The sequence below is a fragment of the Ranitomeya variabilis genome, chromosome 5, assembly GCF_051348905.1.
Source record: "Ranitomeya variabilis isolate aRanVar5 chromosome 5, aRanVar5.hap1, whole genome shotgun sequence".
Lineage (NCBI taxonomy): Eukaryota > Metazoa > Chordata > Amphibia > Anura > Dendrobatidae > Ranitomeya > Ranitomeya variabilis.
In genome coordinates, this window is record NC_135236.1 from 260,621,959 (window position 1) to 260,647,435 (window position 25,477).

The following is a 25,477-nucleotide window of genomic DNA, read 5'->3' on the forward strand; positions in this document are numbered from 1 at the left end:
GTCAGCAGCCCTCCGCAGCTCCTCGAAATGCTGGTGTGAAACCGGCCTTATTTTTGGAAAATTGTTCCCAAAAAACTTGCTGTCATGTTGTGGTCAAACCACATACTAAACGCTATATGTGATATTATGTCCTTATCACTAGACATGTCACCAGCCAAACCTGGTCAAGACACCAAAGTGGTCTAGGACTACTTTTTGGCTCAGAAGTTGCATGGCTGAAGCTGTGTTACAACATGGAGCCATTATATTTTACATACAGCAAAGCACCCACTCATGCATGTGATACAAGTTCAAGTTCACCAGGACATTAAGTAAGGACAGTCCTCAAACCCACCTCTATAATGACCATGTGCTTTAATAGGGCGTTTGGACAGCGGTTTTCTAGATGAAACAACCACTCTAAATTTCTCTGGTGAATAAATTACAAATAAAAGGCGCAGTCTGAGTCATCAACTCCAAATAGACTATGTTACATGTCTAGATTAAATATTTTTTATTAACAACTTGCGACTTGCAACTGTTAAGGTTGTTCAGCACGTCGAAAGGTTAAAATCTCCAAGGGCGTGTAACCATAACAAAGGGAGTGTAATATGCTAGAAATGTGTCAGTTTGTCTCCTCATGTGGGATCTTTTTTTGCTTTTTTTTTAATATATAAATTTCTAAATAAAGTCTTGGATATTTTAAGAAGAGGACGTGCCGTACACCTTTTGTTTTCTCTTATCGCTGATAATCACACAAGCGGGATCTTGACCCTATGGTTGGAGGACTGAAAAAGCGTATCATATCTGAACGTAGTGAACACACTTTTCCCACTGCTGCCCAATCCCTTATTAATAGCTCCATATCAGAACAGTGACATATTTGCATAGAGTACTCAGTGGCCTAAAGAAGGGTAAAATACAGCAGAAGAGACATTCGGAGAAAGGAACATTTCACCAAACCTGACACACCACTGTGCTTTGCTCGTCTCTCTAGCACACCCAGTACTCTCTGCAACGTAATGTCTGAGGAAGGTGATATAAATTGACAGAAATGTTACATTGTCTTAGGACTGCTTACTAGTGATGAGCAAGAGTGCTCAGATAAGAAGTTAATCAAATATTTTCGGTGTGCTCGAAAAAAAATTAATGAGTCGCCGACAGCTGTTTGACAGCCGCATGCAGGGATAACCTAACAAACCGTAATCCCTGCGTATGTTGAGGCTGTCGAACAGCTGTGAGACATACAGGCGCGGGGACGCGAGCTTTTTTTTGAGCACGCTGATGACCATTTATTAGGCACAACCGTGCTCGGATAACACCTTATCTGAGCACACTTGCTCATCATTAGTGCTTACCAATTAAAGGGTTGATTATATTTCACAAAATGTTATATAGAGTGCCAAGTTCTCCTCTTTGTGCAAAATGGGGTACTATCCTGTTTGAGCACCCTACCTCTGGATAGGATTACAGTGCTTTTTTCACATCTGGACATCAAAGGAACAGGGGTGGTCCAAAAGGTAAGTATACAGTCTCAGGCTATGTTCACATGTTGCATTTTTGCTACTTTTTTACATGCAAATTTTAAGCTATGTTTTGCAGTACCAGTAAATGCTATGAGTTTTTTTTCCCATGGCTGAATTGGAAAACTGCAGCAAGTCACTTCTTTCAGTATTTTTGCAGCATTTTTTTCACCCACAGAAAGAAATTAGTGTAAAAACGCAGCAAAAAATGGAGGCATCAAGTTTCGCTGCGTTTTTGGTGCAAAAACCTAAGGATGCTGCTTCCGTTTTCTTTTAGGGCTCTAAACTTTATCAGGATGCACAAGAGACAATAAAAATGCAGCAAATACGCAGCAGACACACAGCAAAACTGCTTTTTGTAAGCAGCTTCTTTACAGCCAAGAGAGCAGATTTTGCTGCAGAACAAAAAAACGCAGGAAAAATCTGAACATAGCCATATTTTCATTTTATGCAGCACAGCGGTGCTATTAATAATGGGTTGTCCAATAGTGAACAGCTGCTTTAACGTATATGTTTTAGAACATATACTATTCCATAAAACTGGTGCATTTTTTGCATGCCAAGTTCAGGTTTACAAATCTGAAGATAATATAGTCTTGTATCAGTGGTTACATGTACTTTGGCTAGCACTCCATCAATATACAGATGGGGTGCCCACTCCATTGCTACTTTTAGGAAATATACTTAATCTAAACTATACCTGTAAGAATGCAGAGGAACATGGAACTCTTCATCTGGTTTACAAACTCCAATAGACTCGAGCAACTTGGCATTCGCCACAAATTTATAGACAATAAATGGAACCGAGAAATGGTTCTTGATCTGTAAAGAGAAAGCTAAACTGTAATGATCAAAACAAGAAGGCCAAATAAGGAGTGGCTTTGTTTAAATCAGTCTTCTGTAGAAATACTTCTTGCGATGTGCTGTAAATAAAGTAATGCGCACATTACTTTTATGCTTTATGTCTCTGCAAAGAAGCAGAGGGAGAGGAGAAGGTAGAATTTACAAGGGTAGCTAAAGAGGTACTGGGTAGAAAAACTTCCGCTTCTTCCTTCTGCTATTATCTTATCACCTCTTCCCAGCCTGGAGATTTTCCATGTTTTGCACTTTTGGTTTTTCCTTCTTTTGTTCCAAGAGCCATAACAATTTTAATAACTCAATCGACATAGCTGTACGAGGATTTTTTTTAAAAAAAATACTATTAATTTTACCATACAATGTGCTGGAAACAGGGAACAATGCAAGCAGAGTACACTAAGATGGACACTAAGCACTTACTGGTTCTCTAGGAGCCAGCATGAGGGTGTATACTGCAGAGGAGGAGCTAACCTTCTTTATATTAAATTAGTGTCAGCCTCCTAGTGGCAGCAGCATACACCCACGGTCTGTGTCCCCCAATGAGGCGAAGAAGAAATATACAATTTTAGAATTATTTTTTTGTGTTCTGAATTAACGCCATTAATTTTATAGAAAAAATTACCAGGTAATACAATTTCATAGGACAACACAATTATGGCAATACCAAACTTCTGTACTGGTCAGAAAATAGTCATTAAAAAATGTGGTTAGTGTCGCCATTTTTACAGATCGGTCAGTGTGGCAAGCTAATATTTATTGATACTATTATGGGTTAGATATGATGTTTTGGCGTAATTGTGGTGACAAAAAAAAAACTGCAATTCTGGTGATTTGATTTTTGCAGTTTTTACAGTACAGGTTAATTAAATTTTTGATCTTGATAGATCAGACTTTTACAATTGAGGTAATAATTTTTTTTTTTTTAACGGAAGAAAAAATGGAGTGATTCCCCAGCTGTTATATATTTCTTTAATATTTTTAGAAACTATTTTTGCAGTTCTTTTAGAGAGCTTGAATCTGCAAACATTTGATTGCTTGTGATATACACCTATTTGATGCCATAATCTAAGCTATTTTCTAATATACAGTGTGGAAAATAAGTATTTGATATACTGCTGATTTTGCAAGTTTTCCCACCTACAAAGAATGGAGAGGTCTGTAATTTTTATTGCAAATACACTTCAACTGTGAGAGACAGAATCTAAAAATTAAAAAAACAGAAAATCACATTGTATGATTGTCACATGATTAAATTGCATTTTATTGCATGCAGTAAGTATTTGATACAATAGAAAAAACTTAATATTTGGTCCAGAAACCTTTGTTTACAATTAGAGACGTTTCCTGTAGTTCTTGACCAAGTTTGCACACACTGCAGCAGGGATTTTGGCCCACTCAACCATACAGATCTTCTCCAGCAATTTAAGGTTTCAGGGCTGTCTTTGAGCAACATTGAGTTTCAGCTCCCTCCAAAGACTTTTTTTAATTGGGTTCAGGTCTGGAGACTGGCTTGGCCACATTGAAATGCTTCTTACGGAGCAACTCCTTAGTTGCCCTGGCTGTGCGTTTTGAGTCATTGTCATGCTGGAAGATCCAGCCACAACCCATCTTCAATGCTCTTACTGAGGGAAGGTTGTTGGCCAAAATCTACATGACCCCATCCATCCTCCCTTCAATACTGTGCAGTCGTCCTGTCCCTGTTTCATTAAAGCACCCCAAAAGTATGATGCTTCCCCCCTCGCCATGCTTCACGGTTGGGACGGTGTTGTTGGAGTACCCATCCTTCTTCCTCCAAACATGGCGAGTGGAGTGGATAGCAAAAAGTTCTATTTTGGTCTCATCTGACCAGATGACCTTCTCCCATGGCTCCCTCTGGATCATCCAGATGGTCACTGGTGAACTTCAAACAGGCTTGGACATGGGCTGGCGTGAGCAGGGGGACCTTGCATGCCCTGCAGGATTTTAATTAGTGATGGTGTAGTGTGTTATCAACGGTAATGTTTGAGACTGTGGTCCCAGCTCTCTTCAGTTCATTGACCATGACCAGTTCTGGCGAGATTACTAACCTTTCACAGAATTATCCTTACCCCACGAGATCTTGCATGTAGCCCCAGACTGAGGAAGATTGAGATTGTGTTTCTTCCATTTTCTAATAGTGCCAACAGTTGATGCCTTCTCACCAACTATTTGCCTATTGTCCTGTAACTCAACCCAGCCTTGTGCAGGTCTACAATTTTGTCCCCGGCGTCCTTAGACAGCTCTTTGGTCTTGGCCATGGTGGAGAGGTTGGAGTGTGATTGAGTGTGTGGACAGGCGTCTTTTATACAGGTAATGAGTTCAAACAGGTGCAATTAATACAGGTAATGAGTCCAGAGTAGGAGGACTTCTCAGGGTATGTGCACATGTCAGGATTTCTTGCAGAAATTTTCCTGACAAAATCCGAACATTTCTGCCAGAAATCCGCATGCGGTTTTTTTTTGCGTTTTTTACGCTTTTTTTGTGCGTTTTTTTGTGTGTGGATTTTATGCAGATTTTTTGCGTTTTTTTCCTGACACTCCAATTTAATGGGAAACCCACAAAAATAATGAACATGTTGCTTTTTCCAGAATGCGTTTTTTTTGCGGAAAAAAACGCAACATGTGCACAAAAATGCGGAATGCATTCTAAATGATAGGATGCATAATGTATGTGTTTTTTATGCAGAATTATAGCGTTTTTATAGGGGAAATCCGCAAAAAAAACCGCAAGAATTCCTGAAGAAATCCTGACGAGTGCACATACCCTTAAAGAAAAACTAACAGGTCCGTGAGAGCCAAAATTCTTGCTTGTTGATGGGAGAGCAAATACTTATTTCATGCGATAAAATTCAAATTAATTATGTAAAAATCATACAAATGTTCTGTTTTTTTTTATTTTTACATTCTGTCTCTCAAAGTTGATGTATACCAAAGATTAAAATTACAGACTTCTCCATTCTTTGTAGGTGGTAAAACTTGCAAAATTGGCAGTGTATCAAATTATTATTATTATTATTTATTTATATAGCACCATTAATTCCATGGTGCTGTACATGAGAAAGGGGATACATACAGGGTTATAGATATAATTTACAGTAAACAGGTTTACAGTGACACACTGGTACAGAGGGGAGAGGACCCTGTCCTTGAGGACTTACATTCTATGTAAGCCCTTATTTTCGCTAGTGTACTTGCTTTAAAAATTCCCTATACTGTTAGGCTAAGTTCACACTAGGCATTTTTGCAGAGTTTTTTTAATGCAAATTTTCAGCTGCATTTAACAGTACCAGCAAATTGCATGAAATTTCAGAAATCTCATGCACACAGCTTTTCTTTTTTTTTTTTGTCAGCAGAACTTTGTGCTTCGCATGTTTTTTTCCACAATGGAGCATGTCACTACTTTCAGAGTTTTTCACCATTTAAATTAATGGGTGATGAGAAAACACTGAAAAAAAGCACCAATGCAAAGGTATCAGGTTTTGCTGTGTTTTTTGAGCCAAAACATGATTCTATTTTTTTTTCAACACTAAACTTTATCAGCATGCACCAGAGACAAATCCAGCAAGCCAAAACCGCAGCAAAAAAACTCAAGGAAAACTAAGGCAAACATGCTTTTTCTGCAGCTTCTTTCCTGCCAAGAGATCAGGTTTTACGGCAATAAACAAAAAAAAAAAACGCTGAAAAGAAAACAGATAGTGTGAACTTACTCTTAGTCTATTTTTATTTTTACTTCCTGTCTGATGACTATTCGTTTGAGAGCCCACAGTACATCCTGGGATAATCAATTGAAGAGTCATCAATGCAATGATCAATCTCACAGTCTCCTCACTGAAACAAAGCGTTATCAGTGACCCTCGTTTCAGGGGTGGGGCTTGTCCCTGAGCTGTGTGATGTGCATAGTGACAGCGCGCGCTCCCTGTTGTTCTTCTTAGCGCTAGCTTTATTTATTTATTTTTTTTAGACCTTTCAGAGGCTGTTGTGGGATATATTAAGCATCCTCTCTGGACACAGAGGAGTCATGAGACACTCTGCTGCTCTGACTGGGTCAGCTGGAACACCCACCAGGGCTGTGGGGTACTCGATACCATGGCCCTGGGCGTCCATGTTAAAGGAAAGGTCTTTAAAGGGGTTGTGGAAATAAGGAATGTTCGTGACGCCACCTGTGGTATTCAGTCAGTGGGGACTGACGCTGCTTTAAGGGGTCCTCTGGGGTGATGTTATGGCAGCTAGATGGTATAACTTCCCACAGGTGAAGTGTATCCCCAGGGCTCCCGATGAATAGATGGAGGATGGTGAGTGGTGCAGTAAAGAACGAAGGACGCAGTTGTGCAGTCTTTTACCTGGTTAACTGATGGTAGCAGGTAGCCACAAGTCCAGGGCACAAGATCACAGGTACAGGCAGGGGCCGGCCGGCTTGGAAGCGAGTTCAGAGTCCAGCTTTATCAGGTAGAGTTAAAAGCCTTCCTTCTAGCGCTGTGTTATAGTCCCTTACTGCCTATGGCTTTGTAGCAAGGTCTTCACAGTTATCTCTGTCCTTTGTTGAAGTGGGACACAAATCCGTATGACAGGTGACTTGAGCCTTTTTACAGGGTCTGTATCATGACCCGGGCTTATGTGTCACTGTGTCTCCTGAGTGTTAGGGTATGTCTCCACGTTCAGGATTGCATCAGGATTTGGTCAGGATTTTCCATCAGTATTTGTAAGCCAAAACCAGGAGTGGAACAATCAGAGGAAAAGTATAATAGAAGCATATGCACCACTTCTGCATTTATCACCCACTCCTGGTTTTGGCTTACAAATACTGATGGAAAATCCTGACCAAATCCTGATGCAATCCTGAACGTGGAGACATACCCTTAAGGTACCGTCACATTTAGCGACGCTGCAGCGATCTAGACAACGATGCCGATCGCTGCAGCGTCGCTGGAGAGCTGTCACACAGACAGCTCTCCAGCGACCAACGATGCCGAAGTCCCCGGGTAACCAGGGTAAACATCGGGTTACTAAGCGCAGGGCCGCGTTTAGTAACCCGATGTTTACCCTGGTTACCAGTGTAAATGTAAAAAAAACCCAAACACTACATACTTACATTCCGATGTCTGTCGCGTCCCCCGGCATTCTGCTTCTCTGCACTGTAAGCGCCGGCCGTAAAGCAGAGCGGTGACGTCACCGCTGTGCCCTGCTTTACGGCCAGCCGGCGCTGACACAGTGCAGGGAAGCAGAACGCCGGGGGACGCGACAGACATCAGAAGGTGAGTATGTAGTGGTTTTTTTTTTTTACATTTACACTGGTAACCAGGGTAAATATCGGGTTACTAAGCACGGCCCTGCGCTTAGTAACCCGATGTTTACCCTGGTTACCAGTGAAGACATCGCTGGATCGGTGTCACACACACCGATCCAGCGATGTCAGTGGGTGATCCAGCGACGAAATAAGGTGCTGGCCTTCTAGTTCCAACCAACGATGTCACAGCAGGATCCTGATCGTTGCTGCGTGTCAAACACAACGATATCGCTATCCAGGACGCTGCAACGTCACGGATCGCTAGCGATATCGTTGTTAAGTTGTTCAGTGTGAAGGTAACTTTAGGGCGAACAGGATGTATAATCCAGCTGTCCTGCCGGTTTCTGCTATGTGTCTTAGAGTCCCACAAAAGCCTAGGTCTTCCGGCTACCGGTGTCTGCACTATGCCAGGGAGACAGTCTGTTCGCATAGGGCACCGCCATCATGCCCAGCATGCCTCCAATGATGTCACTGGCACAGCTGTCACCAGCATCTCTCAGAGCAGAGGGCGGCGCGGCAGTCCGAGACATGCTCAGCATCTCTGTCTCTACAGGCCGCGCCGGCACGTACATCAGAGCCCCCTGTGAACCCGTAGACTGCGCTTCCAGGACCCTGAAGGCTGGCGCCACAGGCATGCTGCCTGCTTTTGTGAACACCAGGACAGGGCTGAGTAATCTTTTCCTTTCATCTTAACCACAAGGTTCCCATCAAGGACAGGAAACCAACTGATGTGGGGGAGAGGTGCTGTCTTTTTATATCAGTAGGTTACCTGTCCTTTGTGGGCCGATCCTTCTCTCAGACGTGCAGTCATGGGTGAAGGGAAAAAATAGACTAAACTGTTAAGATAGTGTAGTTAGGGAATGTTAAGAAATTTTTAAAGCAAGTACCGCATATAGTCGAGTATAAGCCGAGATTTTCAGCCCATTTTTTTAGGCTAACAGTGCCCCTCTCGGCTTATACTCGAGTCATTGTCAAAGGGGTCGGCGGGGGAGCGGCAGCTGTCACATCATACTCACCTCCTCCCAGCGCAGTCTCTAAGTCCCTGCTTCTCAGTCTCCGGTGCCTGCAGCTATTCCTGTGTTCAGCGGGCACGTGGTACCGCTCATTAAAGTAATGAATATGGACGCGTTTCCACTCCCATAGGCGAGGAGCGCATATTCATTAGTTTAATGAGTGGTACCATGTGACCGCTGAACACAGGAACAAGCCGCCGGCGCACACCGGAGAAGTAGGGACTTTCAGACCACGCCAGGAGGGGGTGAGTATGACGGGGGAGGGTGAGCTATGCGATATTCACCTGTCCCCGTTCCACCGCCGGGCTGTGTCTTCCGTGTCCTCTGGCTTTGACGTTCAGGCAGAGGGCACGATGAAGTGGTTAGTGCATGCCCTCTGCCTGAACAGTCACTGCAGAGACCTGGAAGACACAGCGGCGCGTGGCGGTGGAACGGGGACAGGTGAATATCACAAGTGCCGGGGGACCTGAGCCAGCGGTGACTCCTGCACTTGGTGCCCAGCGACGAGCGGTGAGAATGTCATTTTTTTAAATCGAAGAAGCAGCATATGGGGCATATTATTCTATCAACTTATGGGGCCATTATTAACCTTTGTGCAGCATTATATGGGGCATATTATTCAATGGAGCATCTTATGGGGCCATCATTAACCCTTTATGCAGCATTTTATGGGGAATATTTTAATATGGAGCATATTATGGGGCCCATCATGAACTTTATGGAGCATTATATGGTGCGTATTTTGTATGGAGCATCTTCTATGGCCCATCATGAACTGTATGGAGCATTATATGGGGCTCCTGATTGAATATGGATATTTAAAAACACTTAACCTACTAATGCCTCAATTAATTTTACTTTTATTGGTATCTTTTTTTTTTTTTAATTTTCCAGTAGCTACTGCATTTCCCACCCTAGGCTTATACTTGAGTCATTAAGTTTTACCAGTTTTATGTGTCAAAATTAGGGGTCTCGGCTTATACTCGGGTCAGCTTATACTCGAGTATATACGGTATATTCGAAAATAGTTGGATTATTGTTGTGAATTCTGCTCTTGGGTTCCCTCCGGTGGTTGTTGGTAGTAATGCAGTTGTCCCTGGGTTGCAATCCTGGGCAGGTGTCCCTGCTGATTGCAGCTCTGACTGGGATATTTAGGTGTGCAGGTTTTATTAGCCCTTGCCAGTTGTCCATTGTTCTTGGAGGTTTTGCATCTCTGTCTGGTTCCTCCTGCCAAATCAGCAAAGATAAGTGTCTGGTTTTGTTTCTTCAGCACACATGCTGTGTGCTTTACAATTCAGTACTATTCAATGTTTTTTCTTGTCCAGCTTAGACTGTGTTTGGATATATCAGTCTAGTTGGATTCTCAGGAGATGCAGATATACATTCCATGTCTTTAGTTAGATGGTGGAATTTTTGTATTATCTGCTGTGGATATTTTTAGGGTTTTAATACTGACCGCTTAGAATTCTGTCCTATCCTTTCCTATTTAGCTAGCGTGGCCTCTTTTGCTAAATCCTGATTTCTGCCTGCGTGTGTCTTTCCTCTATTACTCACAGTCAATATTTGTGGGGGGCTGCCTATCCTTTGGGGTTCTGCTCTGAGGCAAGATAGAATTCCCATTTCCATCTATAGGGGTATTTAGTCCTCCGGCTGTGTCGAGGTGTCTAGGATGTGTTAGGTACACCCCACGGCTACTTCTAGTTGCGGTGACAGTTTAGGGTTTGCGGTCAGTACAGGTTCCACCTACTCCTGAGAAAGTCTCATGCGGCTCCAAGGTCACCGGATCATAACAGATTATGGCATCAAATAGATACGGCTTTAGATAAAATTTACTTACGCCTTTGGACTACCAATAATACATTTATCACAAAACAATGAAAGGCAAAAATTATTTATATCAGTAATACCCCACATTAATGTATATAGTGAAACATTGTCACTAAGATCGAAGGGGTATGTTTTCTCCTTCTGGAGGGTGACATGCCAGGTCTGGCACGCTAGTATGAGGAGACAAACGCCTTGCAGGCTTCTCTGGGAAATTAAATATGCAAATTGTCTCATCAGAGAAAAAGAGGACTTGAACGCTAGTGCCACTAATTGGCAGTGGCAATGTTACAAGTCAATATTGACCCTTCAACGAGCCTTGCAATATGACTGATAATGATAAAAGCCAAATCAGAATCTCAATTTGCAGACATGATGCAATTTCCAGACAGAGAAGCGTACAAGGCATTTAAGTTCCCTCATACTGGTGTGCCAGATCTAGCATGTCATTCTCCATAAAGAAAAAACTTACCCCTTAGATCCCAGTCTTAGCCTCTCAACCAGCCAAATAACATCTCATACTTTGCACTGACGAGGGGCAATGCCCGAAACACTGCGTTTGCAAACAGATTCTGATTTGCCTTTTATCCTAAGTCATATTGCATGGTTCACTAAAGGGTTGTAGGATTGCTACTACCATTAAGTGTCACTAGAATTCAAGTCCTCATCCTCTCTGAAGAGAATTTGCATATCGGCACTAAGAACACAGTTCACTATATAGTACTAGCACAATAGCACGATAGAACTTTTAGATTAATACATAGAGCTCTTAAATTAACAACAGAAAGGATAAAGCCTAAATAGGCAGTCAAACATACAATTGCAGGGTAACTTGGGTTGCAGTTGAAAATAATCCATATGAAGAATCTACAGTATAAACTGTTCACATGTCAATTTTTTTTTTTTTTTTAGTAAGTAATGTGCATCTCAGGCTCTGCTTGCATCACACTTTCAGCCACAAAGAGTAATTTTAATGCAGTTTTACAAAATGTTGTTTTGCTGCTAAGCTGCATAAAGGCACTCAATAGTGTAAATATGTTTTCTCCACAATGTGCAAGATACCTACGTTCAGAAAATATATGGGTATTTAATTGATTTATTAACTTGGGTTTAAGACTCTATTCACATTGGTCTATTAATAGGAGCAGAACAAGGAAATTATTGACAGTGGCGGACACTTTACAAGCTGAACACTAGTCGCGCACAATGTACTACATGAACTATAATGGGGTAAGTCGAGTTTTCATCATGGTGGCGTGCATCAAATAATTAATATTATTTTGCCATTGCATAGCCTCTGAAAACTTTTTATTTAGCTGGCTGTGGGCAGCTTCTTACAAAGCTTTGCTAAACGCAGCCAGCAAATTCATCAGAATTTATGCCACAAAAGTGATGCCAATTATGATAGAAATGTGCTCCAAATGTGCTTCGACCTGGCATGGTTCATTTAGAAACAAAGTGATTCATATGGCATTTTGGGGTATTTAGCCGTTTTGGATCAAAATGTTGAGAGGTATACAATTATAAACCTGTAAACAGGAAAGATGTCTTCCCCATAGATGACAGATCGAAACAAAAACAATTTGATCATAGAAGGTAGTCAATGTAAGCTAGAAATAATAAAAAAACTATTCTGAAATGTCGTAGAAAACTAACTGCAAAATCCATAAGTACATCTCTGGAGATGGGACATACCTCCCTCACATTGAGCATATGAGATTAATTAATTTCAACTGGTGAAGCGAGAAAGAGGTGACACTTCAATCTCTACTGAAGTAAGACGTCTGCTTTAGGCCATGTGCACACGTTCAGGATTTTTCGCGTTTTTTTTGCTATAAAAACGTGATAAAAACGCGAAAAAAACGCTAACATATGCCTCCTATTATTTACAGGGTATTCCGCATTTTTTGTGCAAATGTTGCATTTTTTTCCGCGAAAAAATCGCATCGCGGAAAAAAAAGCAACATGTTCATTAAAAATGCGGAATTGCGGGGATTCCGCACACCTAGGAGTGCATTGATCTGCTTACTTCCCGCACAGGGCTATGCCCACCATGCGGGAAGTAAGCAGATTATGTGCGGTTGGTACCCAGGGTGGAGGAGAGGAGACTCTCCTCCACGGACTGGGCACCATATAATTGGTAAAAAAAAAAGAATTAAAATAAAAAATAGTGATATACTCACCCTCTGATGGCCCCCGAAGTGTTCCCGCCTCTCCGGTGCATGCTTTCTCTTCCGTTCCTATAGATGCCGGTGTGGTTCAGGACCTGTGATGACGTCGCTGTCTTGTGATTGGTCGCGTGACCGCTCATGTGACTCACGCAACCAATCACAAGCCGCGACGTCATCGAAGGTCCTGAACCACACCGGCATCTATAGGAACGGACGCCGCTGAGATCGGCTGTCTGCAGAGGGTGAGTATAACCATTTTTTTTTTTTTTTTTAAACATTCTATCTTTTACTATAGATGCTGCATAAGCAGCATCTATAGTAAAAAGTTGGTCACACTTGTCAAACAGTATGTTTGACAAGTGTGACCAACTTGTCAGTCAGTTTTCCAAGCGATGCTACATATCGCTTGGAAAACTTTAGCATTCTGCAAGCTAATTACGCTTGCAGAATGCTATAAAAACCGTGAAAAAAACGCAAAAAAAACGCAAAAAAAAAATAAATGCGGATTTCTTGCAGAAAATTTCCGGTTTTCTTCAGGGAATTTCTGCAAGAAATCCGGACGTGTGCACATACCCTTAAACAGTTAATTACAACAAGGGATCTGATGAGAATCAGCCAACAAGTCTAGGATTTGTATACTCCGAGGAGAAGAAGAAAAAGGGCTTTCTCTGTTCAAAGGAATTATCTAACACACTCTGAAGCCAGTGGTCAGGTGTCGAATATTGGGGCTTTCATCTATCAGATATTTATGGGAGATATATTTCCAGCGTTGTAGTGAAGGGACAAATGCATTCACTCACATCACCGTAAGGCCTGCCGAACATCTCCAACTAAATATCAAGCCAGATGGAAGATGCTATCCTTGCCATGTTCCATCTCTATAGAAAGGTAAAATCGTGATAGGAATCACAATCACACTATCTCCAGCCTGGGACCAGCAGGGGCAAAAGATATCCTGGAAGTTGTGGATGTCATAAACTTCTAAAATGCAGTGCCTTGCGAAAGTATTTGGCTCCCTGGAACTTTTCAACCTTTTCCCACATATCATGCTTTAAACATAAAGATACCTAATGTAAATTTTTGGTGAAGAATCAACAACAAGTGGAACACAATTGTGAAGTTGAATGAAAATTATTGGTTATTTTAAATTTTTGTGGAAATTCAAAAATTGAAAAGTGGGGCGTGCAATATTATTCGTCCCCTTTAACTTAATACTTTGTTGCGCCACCTTTTGCTGCGATTACAGCTGCAAGTCGCTTGGGGTATGTCTCTATCAGTTTTGTACATTGAAAGACTGAAATTCTTGCCCATTCTTCCTTGGCAAACAGCTCAAGCTCTGTGAGGTTTGATGGAGATCGTTTGTGAAAAGCAGTTTTCAGCTCTTTCCACAGATTCTCGATTGGATTGAGGTCTGGACTTTGACTTGGCCATTCTAACACCTGGATATGTTTATTTGTGAACCATTCCATTGTAGATTTTGCTTTATGTTTGGGATCATTGTCTTGTTGGAAGACAAATCTCCATCCCAGTCTCAGGTCTTTTGCAGACTCCAACAGGTTTTCTTTAAGAATGGTCCTGTATTTGGCTCCATCCATCTTCCCATCAATTTTAACCATCTTCCCTGTCCCTGCTGAAGAAAAGCAGGCCCAAACCATGATGCTGCCACCACCATGTTTGACAGTGGGGATGGTGTGTTCAGGGTGATGAGCTGTGCTGCCTTTACGCCAAACATATCGTTTGGCATTGCTGCCAAAAAGTTCTATTTTTGTTTCATATGACCACAGCACCTTTTTCCACATGTTTGGTGTGTCTCCCAGGTGGCTTGTTGCAAACTTTAAACAACTCTTTTTATGGATATCTTTGAGAAATGGCTATCTTCTTGCCACTCTTCCTTAAAGGCCAGATTTGTGCAGTGTACGACTGATTGTTGTCCTATGGACAGACTGTCCCACCTCAGCTGTAGATCTCTGTAGTTCATCCAGAGTGATCATGGGACTCTTGGCTGCATCTCTGATCAGTCTTCTTCTTGTTTGAGTTGAAAGTTTACAGGGACGGCCGGGTCTTGGTAGATTTGCAGTGGTATGATACTCCTTCTGAGTCGCCTGCCCGGAGCGTGGGGTACTTGGTAGCGGGTGCGGTACTTAAAGGGACGTGTCACGGCCACGACCTGGTCTGTGGTCCTGAGTGCCCATGTTAAAGGGAAGGTCTTTAAAGGGGTTTTGAAATAAAGAAAGTTCGCGACATAATCTGTGGTATTCAGTCAGAGGTGGCCGAGGCTGCTTAAAGGGGTCCTCTAGGGTGATGTTATGGCAGCCAGATGGTATAACTTCCCACAGGTGAAGTAGGGTCCCCAGGGCTCCCGGTGAATAGATGGAAGATGGTGAGTGGTGCAGTAAAGAACAAAGGACACAGTTGTGCAGTCTTTTTACCAGGTTTACTGATGGTAGCAGGCAGCCACAGTCCAGGGCACAAGATCACAGGTACAGGCAGGGTCTGGCTGGCATGGAAGCGAGTTCAGAGTCCAGCTTTACCAGGTGGAGTTAAAAGCCTTCCTTCTAGCGCTGTTTTGTTATAGTCCCTTACTGCCTATGGCTTTGTAGCAAGGTCCTCTCAGTTCTCTCTGTCCTTTGTTGAAGTAGGACACAAACCCATATGACAGGTGGCTCGAGCCTTTTTTTACAGGATCTCTAACTTAACCCGGGCTCTATGTGTCACCGTGTCTCCTGGGTGTTAGGGAGGACAGGCTACGTGTAGTCAAGCCGTCCTACCGGTTTCTGCTGTGCCTCCTAGAGTATGACACAACCTGGGTCTTCCGGTATCTGCGCTCTATCAGGGATCTAGCCCAGTCGCAGCTATTTTCCATTGTTGTCAACTCTCCTGTGCTTCGCACTCCGGCACGTTCCCTAAAAGCTGTTTTTCATTCTGTATTTTGCTATCTAGGAGCTGCAGCACTTCAGGCGGTACAGCCCCTCACTCGTCCTTCTGCCTCAGACTGCTCCAGTCTGCTGTCTGGCACCAACTTTCTAAATCTTACTAACTGACTAGCAACTAACTTCTCCTCCTGACCAGAGAGAGCAGCTCCCCTGAAGTCGGGTGTAGAGCTCCCCCTTCTGACCTGGAGTCAGAACGGTGTTGTAAGTGCTAATTACCTGTTAAGAGGAATCTTCCATCGCTTCCAAGCGTGACATCACTCTACCCATGAGGAAAGCAAGGCCGCTGTGACAATCAGGACCCTGGGGCATCACACTTCCAATTTCAATATGATCGCTTGCACAGTGCTCCTTGGTATGTTTAATGTTTTGGAAATCATTTTGTATCCAAATCCGGCTTTAAACTTCTTCACAACAGTATCACTGACGAGCCTGTTGTGTTCCTTGGTCTTCATGATGCTCTCTGTGCTTCAAACACAACCCTGAGACTATCACAGAGCAGGTGCATTTATACGGAGACTTGATTACACACAGGTGGATTATATTTATCATCATTAGGCATTTAGGACAACATTGGATCATTCAGAGAACCACAATGAGCTTCTGGAGTGAGTTTGCTGCACTGAAAGTAAAGGGGCCGAATAATATTGCACGCCCCACTTTTCAGTTTTTGAATTTCCCCAAAATTTTTTAACTGCGTTCAACTTCACAATTGTGTTCCACTTGTTGTTGATTCTTCACCAAAAAGTTACATTTGGTATTTTTATGTTTGAAGCATGATATGTGGGAAAAGGTTGAAAAGTTCCAGGGAGCCAAATACTTTCCCAAGGCACTGTATGTAGCACATCCAATGACAAGCCCCCCATATGAGCTCACCAAGGGGAGGTATGTGGATGTAACCTTGATCTAATAAAAAAAAAACTTAGTTTGGGTTTTTGAACATGTCCGTCCTGGATAGTACAGCTTGCTGTGGTTCTGCCCATTTCCTGTAAGGAGTACCTACTTCCGCAAAGCTCAAAGTCATTTTCGTGACACAAGTCTAGCACTTTTTCTTTGGTTATGCCTTTTATATGTAATTGTATATACCGTATTGTTTTGTTCCCATTTTATAACATCTTTTTATATTATTTATAAACACTGCATACTTTTGCGCATTAAGCTATACGCTACCTGTAACGGGTGTCCAATAGGCATGTATAAATGATTGGTAGTAGGAGCTAGTAGTTCCTTTTGTTATTGTGGAGATGGCAGTGACTGTATATATATATATTCCATGTCATGGAATGCCACAGTAACCAGCCTAGTAAGTAAAACAGCTTCAGCCCCATCCATAGACTGTCAGTCAATTGGGTCCTGAGGATTGGAGGATGTGAAGTTGCGTCCCCTGACAAATTGGTGGCAGCGGTAGAATCTGCGTGATTCCACCTGCGGTCATCCCCGACATAAAATATAATAGGAAAATACAAAATTGAAATCAGCAAAATACATGCTAAGAAGGCCTGTTACCAACCTGAAGCGGAGATCTAACAAAAAGAACTTTGTTCCCCTCACTGGCATCTATCTGTACAACAATGGAGACATAATTCTCTTGCAAGGGACTGCGCACATTATAAAGTCGTCTCGTTGGTTTAGTAACTGGGATATTTGATACCCCGGTGTATCCATGTGGAACTGTACAAAAACAAAAAAGCATTAGATAAAATAAAAGATTATTGAAACAATATTCTCCCACCCCAGACGTGGTAGAAAACACTACCTATGTCAAGTGTAAAAAAGCCGCTTTCCTGACGATGCAGTGCTGATAATCTTCCACGGTTAAGAGGCTCTATGGATGAAAATTCAAGCTCCAAAAACTGCCCTTCATTGACATTATGTATGCGCTCATTAGCTGAAGATCCAAACAGCCGGAGATTTGTACCATGCTGAAGTATAATAGGGACACCAAGTGCATTTTTGACTATTAAAGGGGCCCGGTCCTTTAAAGAATAGTCAAAAGCAGAAGCAGTACCTTCAGAAAAAGCCTCAGTGGGAAAAAAAAAACAGCTATTTTAGAAACATGGAAATTTGTTTATCACACTTAAAGATATTTGATAACCACATTAAATACCTTTGACAGATTGCTGAAGACTCCCAGAGTACATTTGGAGACGGTAATGTTCATGGTGTCCTTAGAAGTAATGTTAATGGCAGACTGAGGCTCTGGGACCACTATAAAGTCATCACCAGGAAGAAGACCTTTTTCCTGAACTGGGTTGTTCTTCATCTTACCATAGAGGAACAGAATACGTAACCACCATAAGTGGAAATCATCAAGTAGACGTAAAGGAAAACACCAGAAAGTCTACAGTATCCTACCTCAAGCTTTAGATTCCATCGGCGTTTTCCATTGTCCACGCGCTCAATAAGAGGTTCCCAGACAGTAAAGATTTCATTATAATAATGGACCTTTACAAATGGAAGACAGGAAAAATTAAATAGTACATTTTTTTTGGAAAATGTACATTTAACAAAAGTTGCATCAATCAATAGTATAGGTAAATATAAGAAACTTTGTAAAACAGCTTATCAGAGAAAGCAGCTTCCTTCCCAAGTTATCAGATATTTTTTAATTTCCAGCCTGCTTCCTGAATTTGTCATCCACTCTGAAAAAGCAACTCAACTCATCCACTCTTGCTCAGACAAGATAGACTGTCAATTCATTGTGGTATCACGCAACAGCCCAGTGCACTCTATGGAGAGGAGAGGGAGAAGAGAGCAGAGCACAGAGAGAGAAACCAGGCAAAGGAAGACACAGAAGGATCGTGGTGAGCCTAACAAATCTTTTTCACAGCACAGCTTGATTCACATCGTAACATCTCACTACTGCAGTATATTGTCCTCCCCTCTCCTGCTGCTTCTTTCAGTGTACTAAAAAAAAAGAAAAGAAGGAATCCTTCTCTGTATTCTGTACTGTCTATGAGAGGGTCTCTTCCCACTGTCTCACTGTCAACTGCAAATTAATGGGGTTGCCTTGGCACAAACTATGTAGTCCCTATGTAACTGCAGACCACTGAATCGTGACAGAGTGCGGTGCACACACTCTCACAGTTCCACAGTATTCCTGGTGTAAGTGAACGGTCACGTAACCGCTTGTATTTGACTGGCATACTTCTATGACGAATAGACTCATGTAGCTTCTCTCATTTCATTTCTATTGAGAGTGCTGGATACATCAAGTTACCACAAGTATCCAATCGTGACAGCGCTTCACCTACACACTGTTATAATTCGGTAGTATGCAGTTGCAAAGTGACTGTACACTTTCTTCAAAACAATTGAAGAGATAAAGCCTGGAGAGAAGAAAACTGGTGAAAAATAAAAGTTGAAAAAAAGGCACAAAGTGTGTTAATCCTCATGTACACATACCGAACAATTACCCTTTAAATACAGAAGCATCTTTTATATTATCTCAGAAATTTCAATATATTGCTCAATTTCATAAGACACTGCTTTCAGTTTCAAAATATTTAGAGAAATTCCTTGGACAAATGTAAAAATTTGATTGGACTAGAGCAGAAATGAGCAAGCTGTTCTGGGCCGGCATCCAGTTGGTTCCTTTTTGGCGGTCTTCACTTTTGCGCCTCTGAAGCACACCAGGTCACGTGACACTAAGATGTCACATCATGATGCATGTCATCAAGTGGCATGAGCCCTAGTGACTAAGCCTTAAGAGATGTCACATACCATAGTAAGCACAGACCATAAGTAACGAGGCACCCAGAATACCCAGACTGAGGATGTTGGCTGCAAAACTGATAACTACCACAGTGAAGTAGGTTTTTTTATTTTTTTTTAACTCAAATAAATTTTTATTTAGGGTCACATGGCAATTAATTTGTTACATTCTTATATTTCAATACAGAGTTTTTCACAGTGAAGTAGGTTGAGCACTGGACCAGAAAAGTCTGCTCACCTCTACTCCAGACAAGTCTAATCTTAATTTTCAGATTTGTCCAAGGAATTTCTTTAAATGCTTGAAACAAAAAGTTGAGTCTTAAGACAGAAAATAGAAATTTAGACCAGAACAGTGCAAATCTTTTTGTGCAATTCTAGACTGTAGTAGTAACGTGCTTGGTCACAATGCTTTAGAAAAAGTGAGTCAAGCACTCCATAAGATTCTGAGTCCATGAAAAATCAGGAACCAAACTGACTACTCGGAAGCACAGCTGAAATTCTCTCTAGCACATGTTGAAATTCATCATTTCAGCTCTGACTAACAAACCATATAGTAATTCTTTAAGAACAGCAATAACCGAATAAGTATATCTGCTTTCTCTTCTGACATTTTTATTCTCATGAGAGTACCTCAAGTGTAGTGTCAGCAGTCACATTCATGAAAGATGTCCAATTTTTCACAGCTCCTGTAAATGTAGACTCCACTAACAGCATTGGCACTGTGCGGTGTCCTAGACCACACTCTAGTGTGACTTGCACGGTTTTAACTTTTAACTCGAAGTTCTCTTCCTTCAGGGCGCACTTGGGGTTCTGAAAGCATTCTGTCGCCTCATCGGCAGAATCCACTCCTAGGAACCAGCTATTGCAGCTGTTTGTGGTTCTGGTGTCCCATATGTTCCTGTGTTCAACCAATTGCCTCTTCTCTTCAGTGTCTTTGGGCTTTGGTTTCAGGGCAGCCAAAATGGTCATCACGGTGTTTAATATAATTGGAGAAATCTGAAGGAAAAAAAACCCAGTTGATTATAAAATACACAATTGTACCATATATAAAAAGGAACAGAGATACAGCCCCAGCAACAGAGAAGAATACCTGTTGTAACAAAATAATAAAGAACCATAACTCAAGTAAGAGTTTGCGTAAGTAAACACGCACTAGAGTCTGTGCTATAGGGATTTTATAATTTTTAATCCATTTCACAAAAGAAAGTAATATGAGTGTTTTAATGGATTACTGTATTCATCTGTGAACTCTATAACCATGTATGTGCAGAAAAGGTCAAAAAGACCTACAATGGTAACTGATACACTGTAATTAGTGATGAGCGAGAATGCTCGTTACTCGAGATTTCCCGAGCATGCTCAGGTGGTCTCCAAGTATTTCGGTGTGCTCGGAGATTTAGTTTATGTCGACACAGCTGCATGATTTGCGGCTACTAGACAGCTTGAAAAAGTGTGGATTCCCCAACAGGCAATCTCCACATATACTCAAGCTGTCTAGCAGCTGCAAATCATGCAGCTGCATCAACAAACTAAATCTCCAAGCACGCCGAAATATTCAGAGACCACCCGAGCATGATCAGGAAATCTCGAGTAAGGAGTATACTCACTCATCACTAACTGTAATCTCTATCCTCCATTGTGTGTTCATTGACTCATGACGCTATATATTTATTACATGTCATATGTTTGCCAACATAAGAAGTGGTGTGCTTATTCTGCACCTAATAATGTGATTCTGTATCTGGGATTGGAAGATTTTGGGAGAGAGGGTGAATATGGAAGAATTGTAATTTATGTACATTTGAAAATGTTAATAAAAATTATTTTAAAAATTCGGCAGCTGATTTTATTTGCTGTGATATAAAAAACAAAACAAAACACAATTTTCTTCTCATTGATCACTTCTACTGATCACTGTCCCCTGTAAGGTCCTCGTACCGCCATTGCACCCTGAAATCCTGAGCATTTTCAAGCTAGGATGAGACTTCTGTCCATGATTAGGCTCAAGGCTCAAGAAGTTACTGCCAATGGGGATGTCTCAGGCCTACTAGAGGACAGCTCAGAGGGTGTGACATAAGGTCGCGATGCATGTCCTGGGTCTTGCCATGGCCGGAAGACCTTGCCTAAGGTACATGTCGTAAGGTCATGATGCAAGTCCTGGCCCAGCAAGAGAAGGCCAGGGTTTCAGAGTGTGGTTGCAGTAAAAAAAAGAGCAGACGACTGTATGGGAAGATTGAATAATGGAAGCAGCTGTAGAGGTGAGGTATTTGTTCTTGTTTAACCTTTTGACACCCTGTAGATTCAGTTGGCCACTATTTTACTAAATTTCTAGAGAGAACAGATTTTTGTAAATTTCACTTAGAATTCAATCCCACTTAAATAAATATGTCCAATTCTAGTGGCCACAAATAAGTGCAGCTCTCTCCTTAAGTTTTTGTACTTTGATAAGACTACAACATATGGATTTAGAGTTCTACTGTAGTGATGTTGCTGTCTCTTAGCTGTCGGAGAAAAGGACATGCCAAAACTTTGAACTCTTTTACCACGGCGTTTAACTTCTTTTCAGAGTTTACATCTCTCTCAACACTGTTCCTCTCTGCATAGGTTTGGGAAGATGTGAAATGCTCAGCTGTTTCTATAGCTCCCAGAGTCTGCAAGCTCATCTCTTCTTATATGGAAGTGCTGAATAGAAGACCCATATTGCGCCAAAAGGTGAAAGTCCTAAGAGCCCCAAAAGCTGAACCCCCAACTAGCAGAAATTTATCGCATATAACGAAGATTTTATTGTGGCCTATGAGCGTTGTACATTTCGACAATTCATCCCCTTGACAATAAAAGGTTAAGCACCTTATGTGGTGTTGCTGGTGAGAACTTATCAGAATTAACCACTTGCAATGGTACTTTGTTTATATAGAACATATAAAAGTTGTAAATTAGCAACACTGAAATGTACCTTTATGATAACTTCTTCCACATTCAGGCTGCCATTCTGGCTTCCGGTAATGGATGATGTATTTTCCAAATGCAGGGAACAGGGCTGTATTATCTATGTACAATACACACTTAATGTTAGTTATAGATGAAAAGTGAAAACTAGACAATTTATTGGATTTCAACGCTAAGTGCCATTCATGTCTCTGGCATCTTCTCATATGCAATTGTTACATCAACTATAACTATGCCCATGATCTAACAAAGGGATATTCCACAAATAAAATGCAGAATATGGTGAGTTGTGGGGTCACACCTTCATAATGACCATCAGAGCAAGACAATCATAATTCCTAATTACGTTAAAGGGAACCGGTCACCCCCAAAATGAAAGTTGAGCTAAGCCCACTGGCATCAGGGGCTTATCTACAGCATTCTGTAATGCTATAGATAAGCCCCCGATGTAACCTGAAAGATGAGAAAAAGAGGTTAGATTATACTCACCTAGGGGCGGTCCCGCTGTGGAGGTCGTCGCGGTCCGGGACCTCCCATCTTCTTACGATTACGTCCTCTTCTTGTCTTCACGCTGCAGCTCTGGCACAGGCGTACTTTGTCTGCCCTGTTGAGGGCAGAGCAAAGTACTGCAGTGCGCAGGCGCCAGGAAAGGTCAGAGAGGCCCGGCGTCTGCGCAAAGTACGCCTGCGCCGGAGCCGCAGCGTGAAGACAAGAAGAGAACTTCATCCTATGAAGATGGGAGGCCCCGGACCGGACCGCAGAGGGAACGCCCCTGGGTGAGTATACTATAACCTCTTTCTCATCTTTCAGGATTCATCGCGGGCTTATCTACATCTGATGTCGGTGGGCTTAGCTCAACTTCCATTTTTGGGGTGACAGGTTCCCTTTAAGTAGCAGATTTATGTTTTAACTAGGTCTATGATACCAAAACAATTTATCTTACAGTTTAGGCTATTTGGTGTACTGTCATATATTCCTAACAATAATGGCATTTATACTGATGGAATATTGCTATAGAAACACAAGGATTGGTCAGAATAATCATTTTTGTTTGGTCTACAAGGACCAGGAGCCACTAGCAATCAATGTTACTTATTTGGAACAGAAATAAATCATAATATGACTTATGCAGAGAAGGGAGAAGCAGGCTGCATTAAGCATTGGCACTTTAATAAAATTACAAAATATGGATTTAGAGTTATACCGTAGTGATGTTGCTGCCTCTTAGCTGTCGGAGAAAAGGACAAGCTAAAACTTTGAATTCTTTTACAACGGCATTCAATTTCTTTTCAGTGTTTACATCAGAAAGAGTAAATTTGCCTTGAAAAGACAAGGCTAAGGCAGGGGCATCTGCTTTTGCAAGACTTGCTACAAACACTATCTCAGGATCCAAGATTAATGCCATCAAACTCATTTTCTTCAATGTTGCAGGTGCTAAAAGAGGAAGGAAAAAAAATATAATAGAGAATATGGAAGAATATAACAACACTATTTTTAATCAAATTAAGAAAGCATTAAATGTTAACAATGAGAGGTTAAATATATCTATGATATTATACATTATCAAATAGGCTTTGGGCTCTTAACCCCTTAGTGACAGAGCCAATTTGGTACTTAATGACCAGGCCAATTTTTACAATTCTGACCATTGTCACTTTATGTGGTTATAACTCTGGAACGCTTCAACGTATGCCACGGATTCTGAGATTTCCCACTGATTCTGAGAACTATTTTTTCCTGACATACTGTACTTCATGTTAATGGTAAAATTTCTTCGATATAACTTGTGTTGATATTTGAAAAAAAAAAAAAAGGAAATTTGGAAACATTTTGAAAATTTTGCAATTTTCAAACTTTTAATTTTTGTACACTTAAATTAGAGTGGCGTCACACAAAATAGTTACTAAATAACATTTCCCACATGTCTACATTAGAACAGCACAATTTTGGAAACAATTTTTTTTTGTTAGGACGTTATAAGGGTTGAAAGTTGACCAACGATTTCTCACTTTTCCAACAAAATTTACAAAACCATTTTTTTTTTAGGGACCACCTCACATTTGAAGTGAGTTTGAGGGGTCAATAAAACAGAAAATACCCAAAAGTGGCACCATTCTAAAAACTGTACCCCTCTAGATGCGCAAAACCACATTCAAGAAGTCTAGTAACCCTTCAGGTGCTTCACGAGAACTAAAGGAAGGAAAAAAATGAACATTTTACTTTTTTCAAGAAAAATTTACTTTGAAACCAATTTATTTTTTACCACAAGGGTATCAAGTGAAAATGGGCCACAACATTTGTTGTGCAATTTCTCCTGAGTACGCTGATACTCCATATGTGGGGAAAAGCCAAAGTTTGGGTGCATGGTATGGCTCAGAAGGAAGGGAGCACCATTTGACTTTTGAATGCAAAATTGGCTGGAATCAATGGTGGCGCCATGTCGCGTTTGGAGACCTCCTGATGTACCTAAACAGTGGAACCCCCTCAATTCTAACTCCAACCCCCACTGTAAGCCCAACCCACTGTAAGCCCAACCCACTTTAGCCCAAATCTAACCCTAATGGAAAATTGGAAATGCGCATGAGCATGCCATTTTCTCCTGGACACCGGCGGCCTGGGTGACTAAACGGGGGGAGGCAAGGACTTTGGAGGTTCAGAGTGATCAATGATTTATGTTATTTCAGTGGAAAATTCAGAATATACTGTTTCAGAAAAAGTTCATATATGAGTTTTTAGAATTATAACAGAATATTATAATGTTTCATATCATTTCTCAAAAACCTTACGTGATAGAAAAAATCTGAAGTCATTTCTGAAATCAGCATGAAAAAAATTTATCAGGGACATTCAAAATTGTCCGAGGGACAAAACCTTTGTAACACAGTGCAACATAAATCGTTGATCTACACATATGCAAGCACTTATTATTGAACTTATCATTATTATTATTGAATTGCGCGCAGGCGCAGTGAATCATTCGGCTGACCGTGTAGGCAGCATACCACATCTCCTGGGTAGGGGAAGACTCAAAGGACAATACTGACATTACAGCACAAGGTCACCGAGGATTCATTTTGTCAGGTAAAATATGTTTTTTTGTGTTACTCACCGTAAAATCCTTTTCTCCGAGAAGCTCATTGGGGGACACAGGAATGTGGGTGTATGCTACTGCCGCCAGGAGGCTGACACTAAGTAACCATAAAAAAAAAAGGTTAGCT

The 25,477-nt window shown here is 41.4% G+C and overlaps 1 protein-coding gene across 3 annotated transcripts in view; it reads right to left on the reverse strand.

Annotated features, from left to right (window-relative positions):
• The window catches only part of VPS13C (vacuolar protein sorting 13 homolog C), a 391,739-nt gene that overhangs the window by 101,898 nt on the left and 264,364 nt on the right, over nt 1-25,477 (reverse strand). For all 3 annotated transcript variants that reach the window (XM_077264165.1, XM_077264166.1, XM_077264167.1), the window contains 8 exons: nt 23,464-23,693; nt 22,267-22,359; nt 19,944-20,309; nt 17,955-18,044; nt 17,707-17,862; nt 17,356-17,620; nt 17,110-17,270; nt 2,203-2,324 (listed from right to left, as the gene is read on the reverse strand). In XM_077264165.1, coding sequence (XP_077120280.1) covers nt 2,203-2,324; nt 17,110-17,270; nt 17,356-17,620; nt 17,707-17,862; nt 17,955-18,044; nt 19,944-20,309; nt 22,267-22,359; nt 23,464-23,693 — 1,483 coding nt within the window. The remainder of the gene's footprint in view (nt 1-2,202; nt 2,325-17,109; nt 17,271-17,355; nt 17,621-17,706; nt 17,863-17,954; nt 18,045-19,943; nt 20,310-22,266; nt 22,360-23,463; nt 23,694-25,477) is intronic.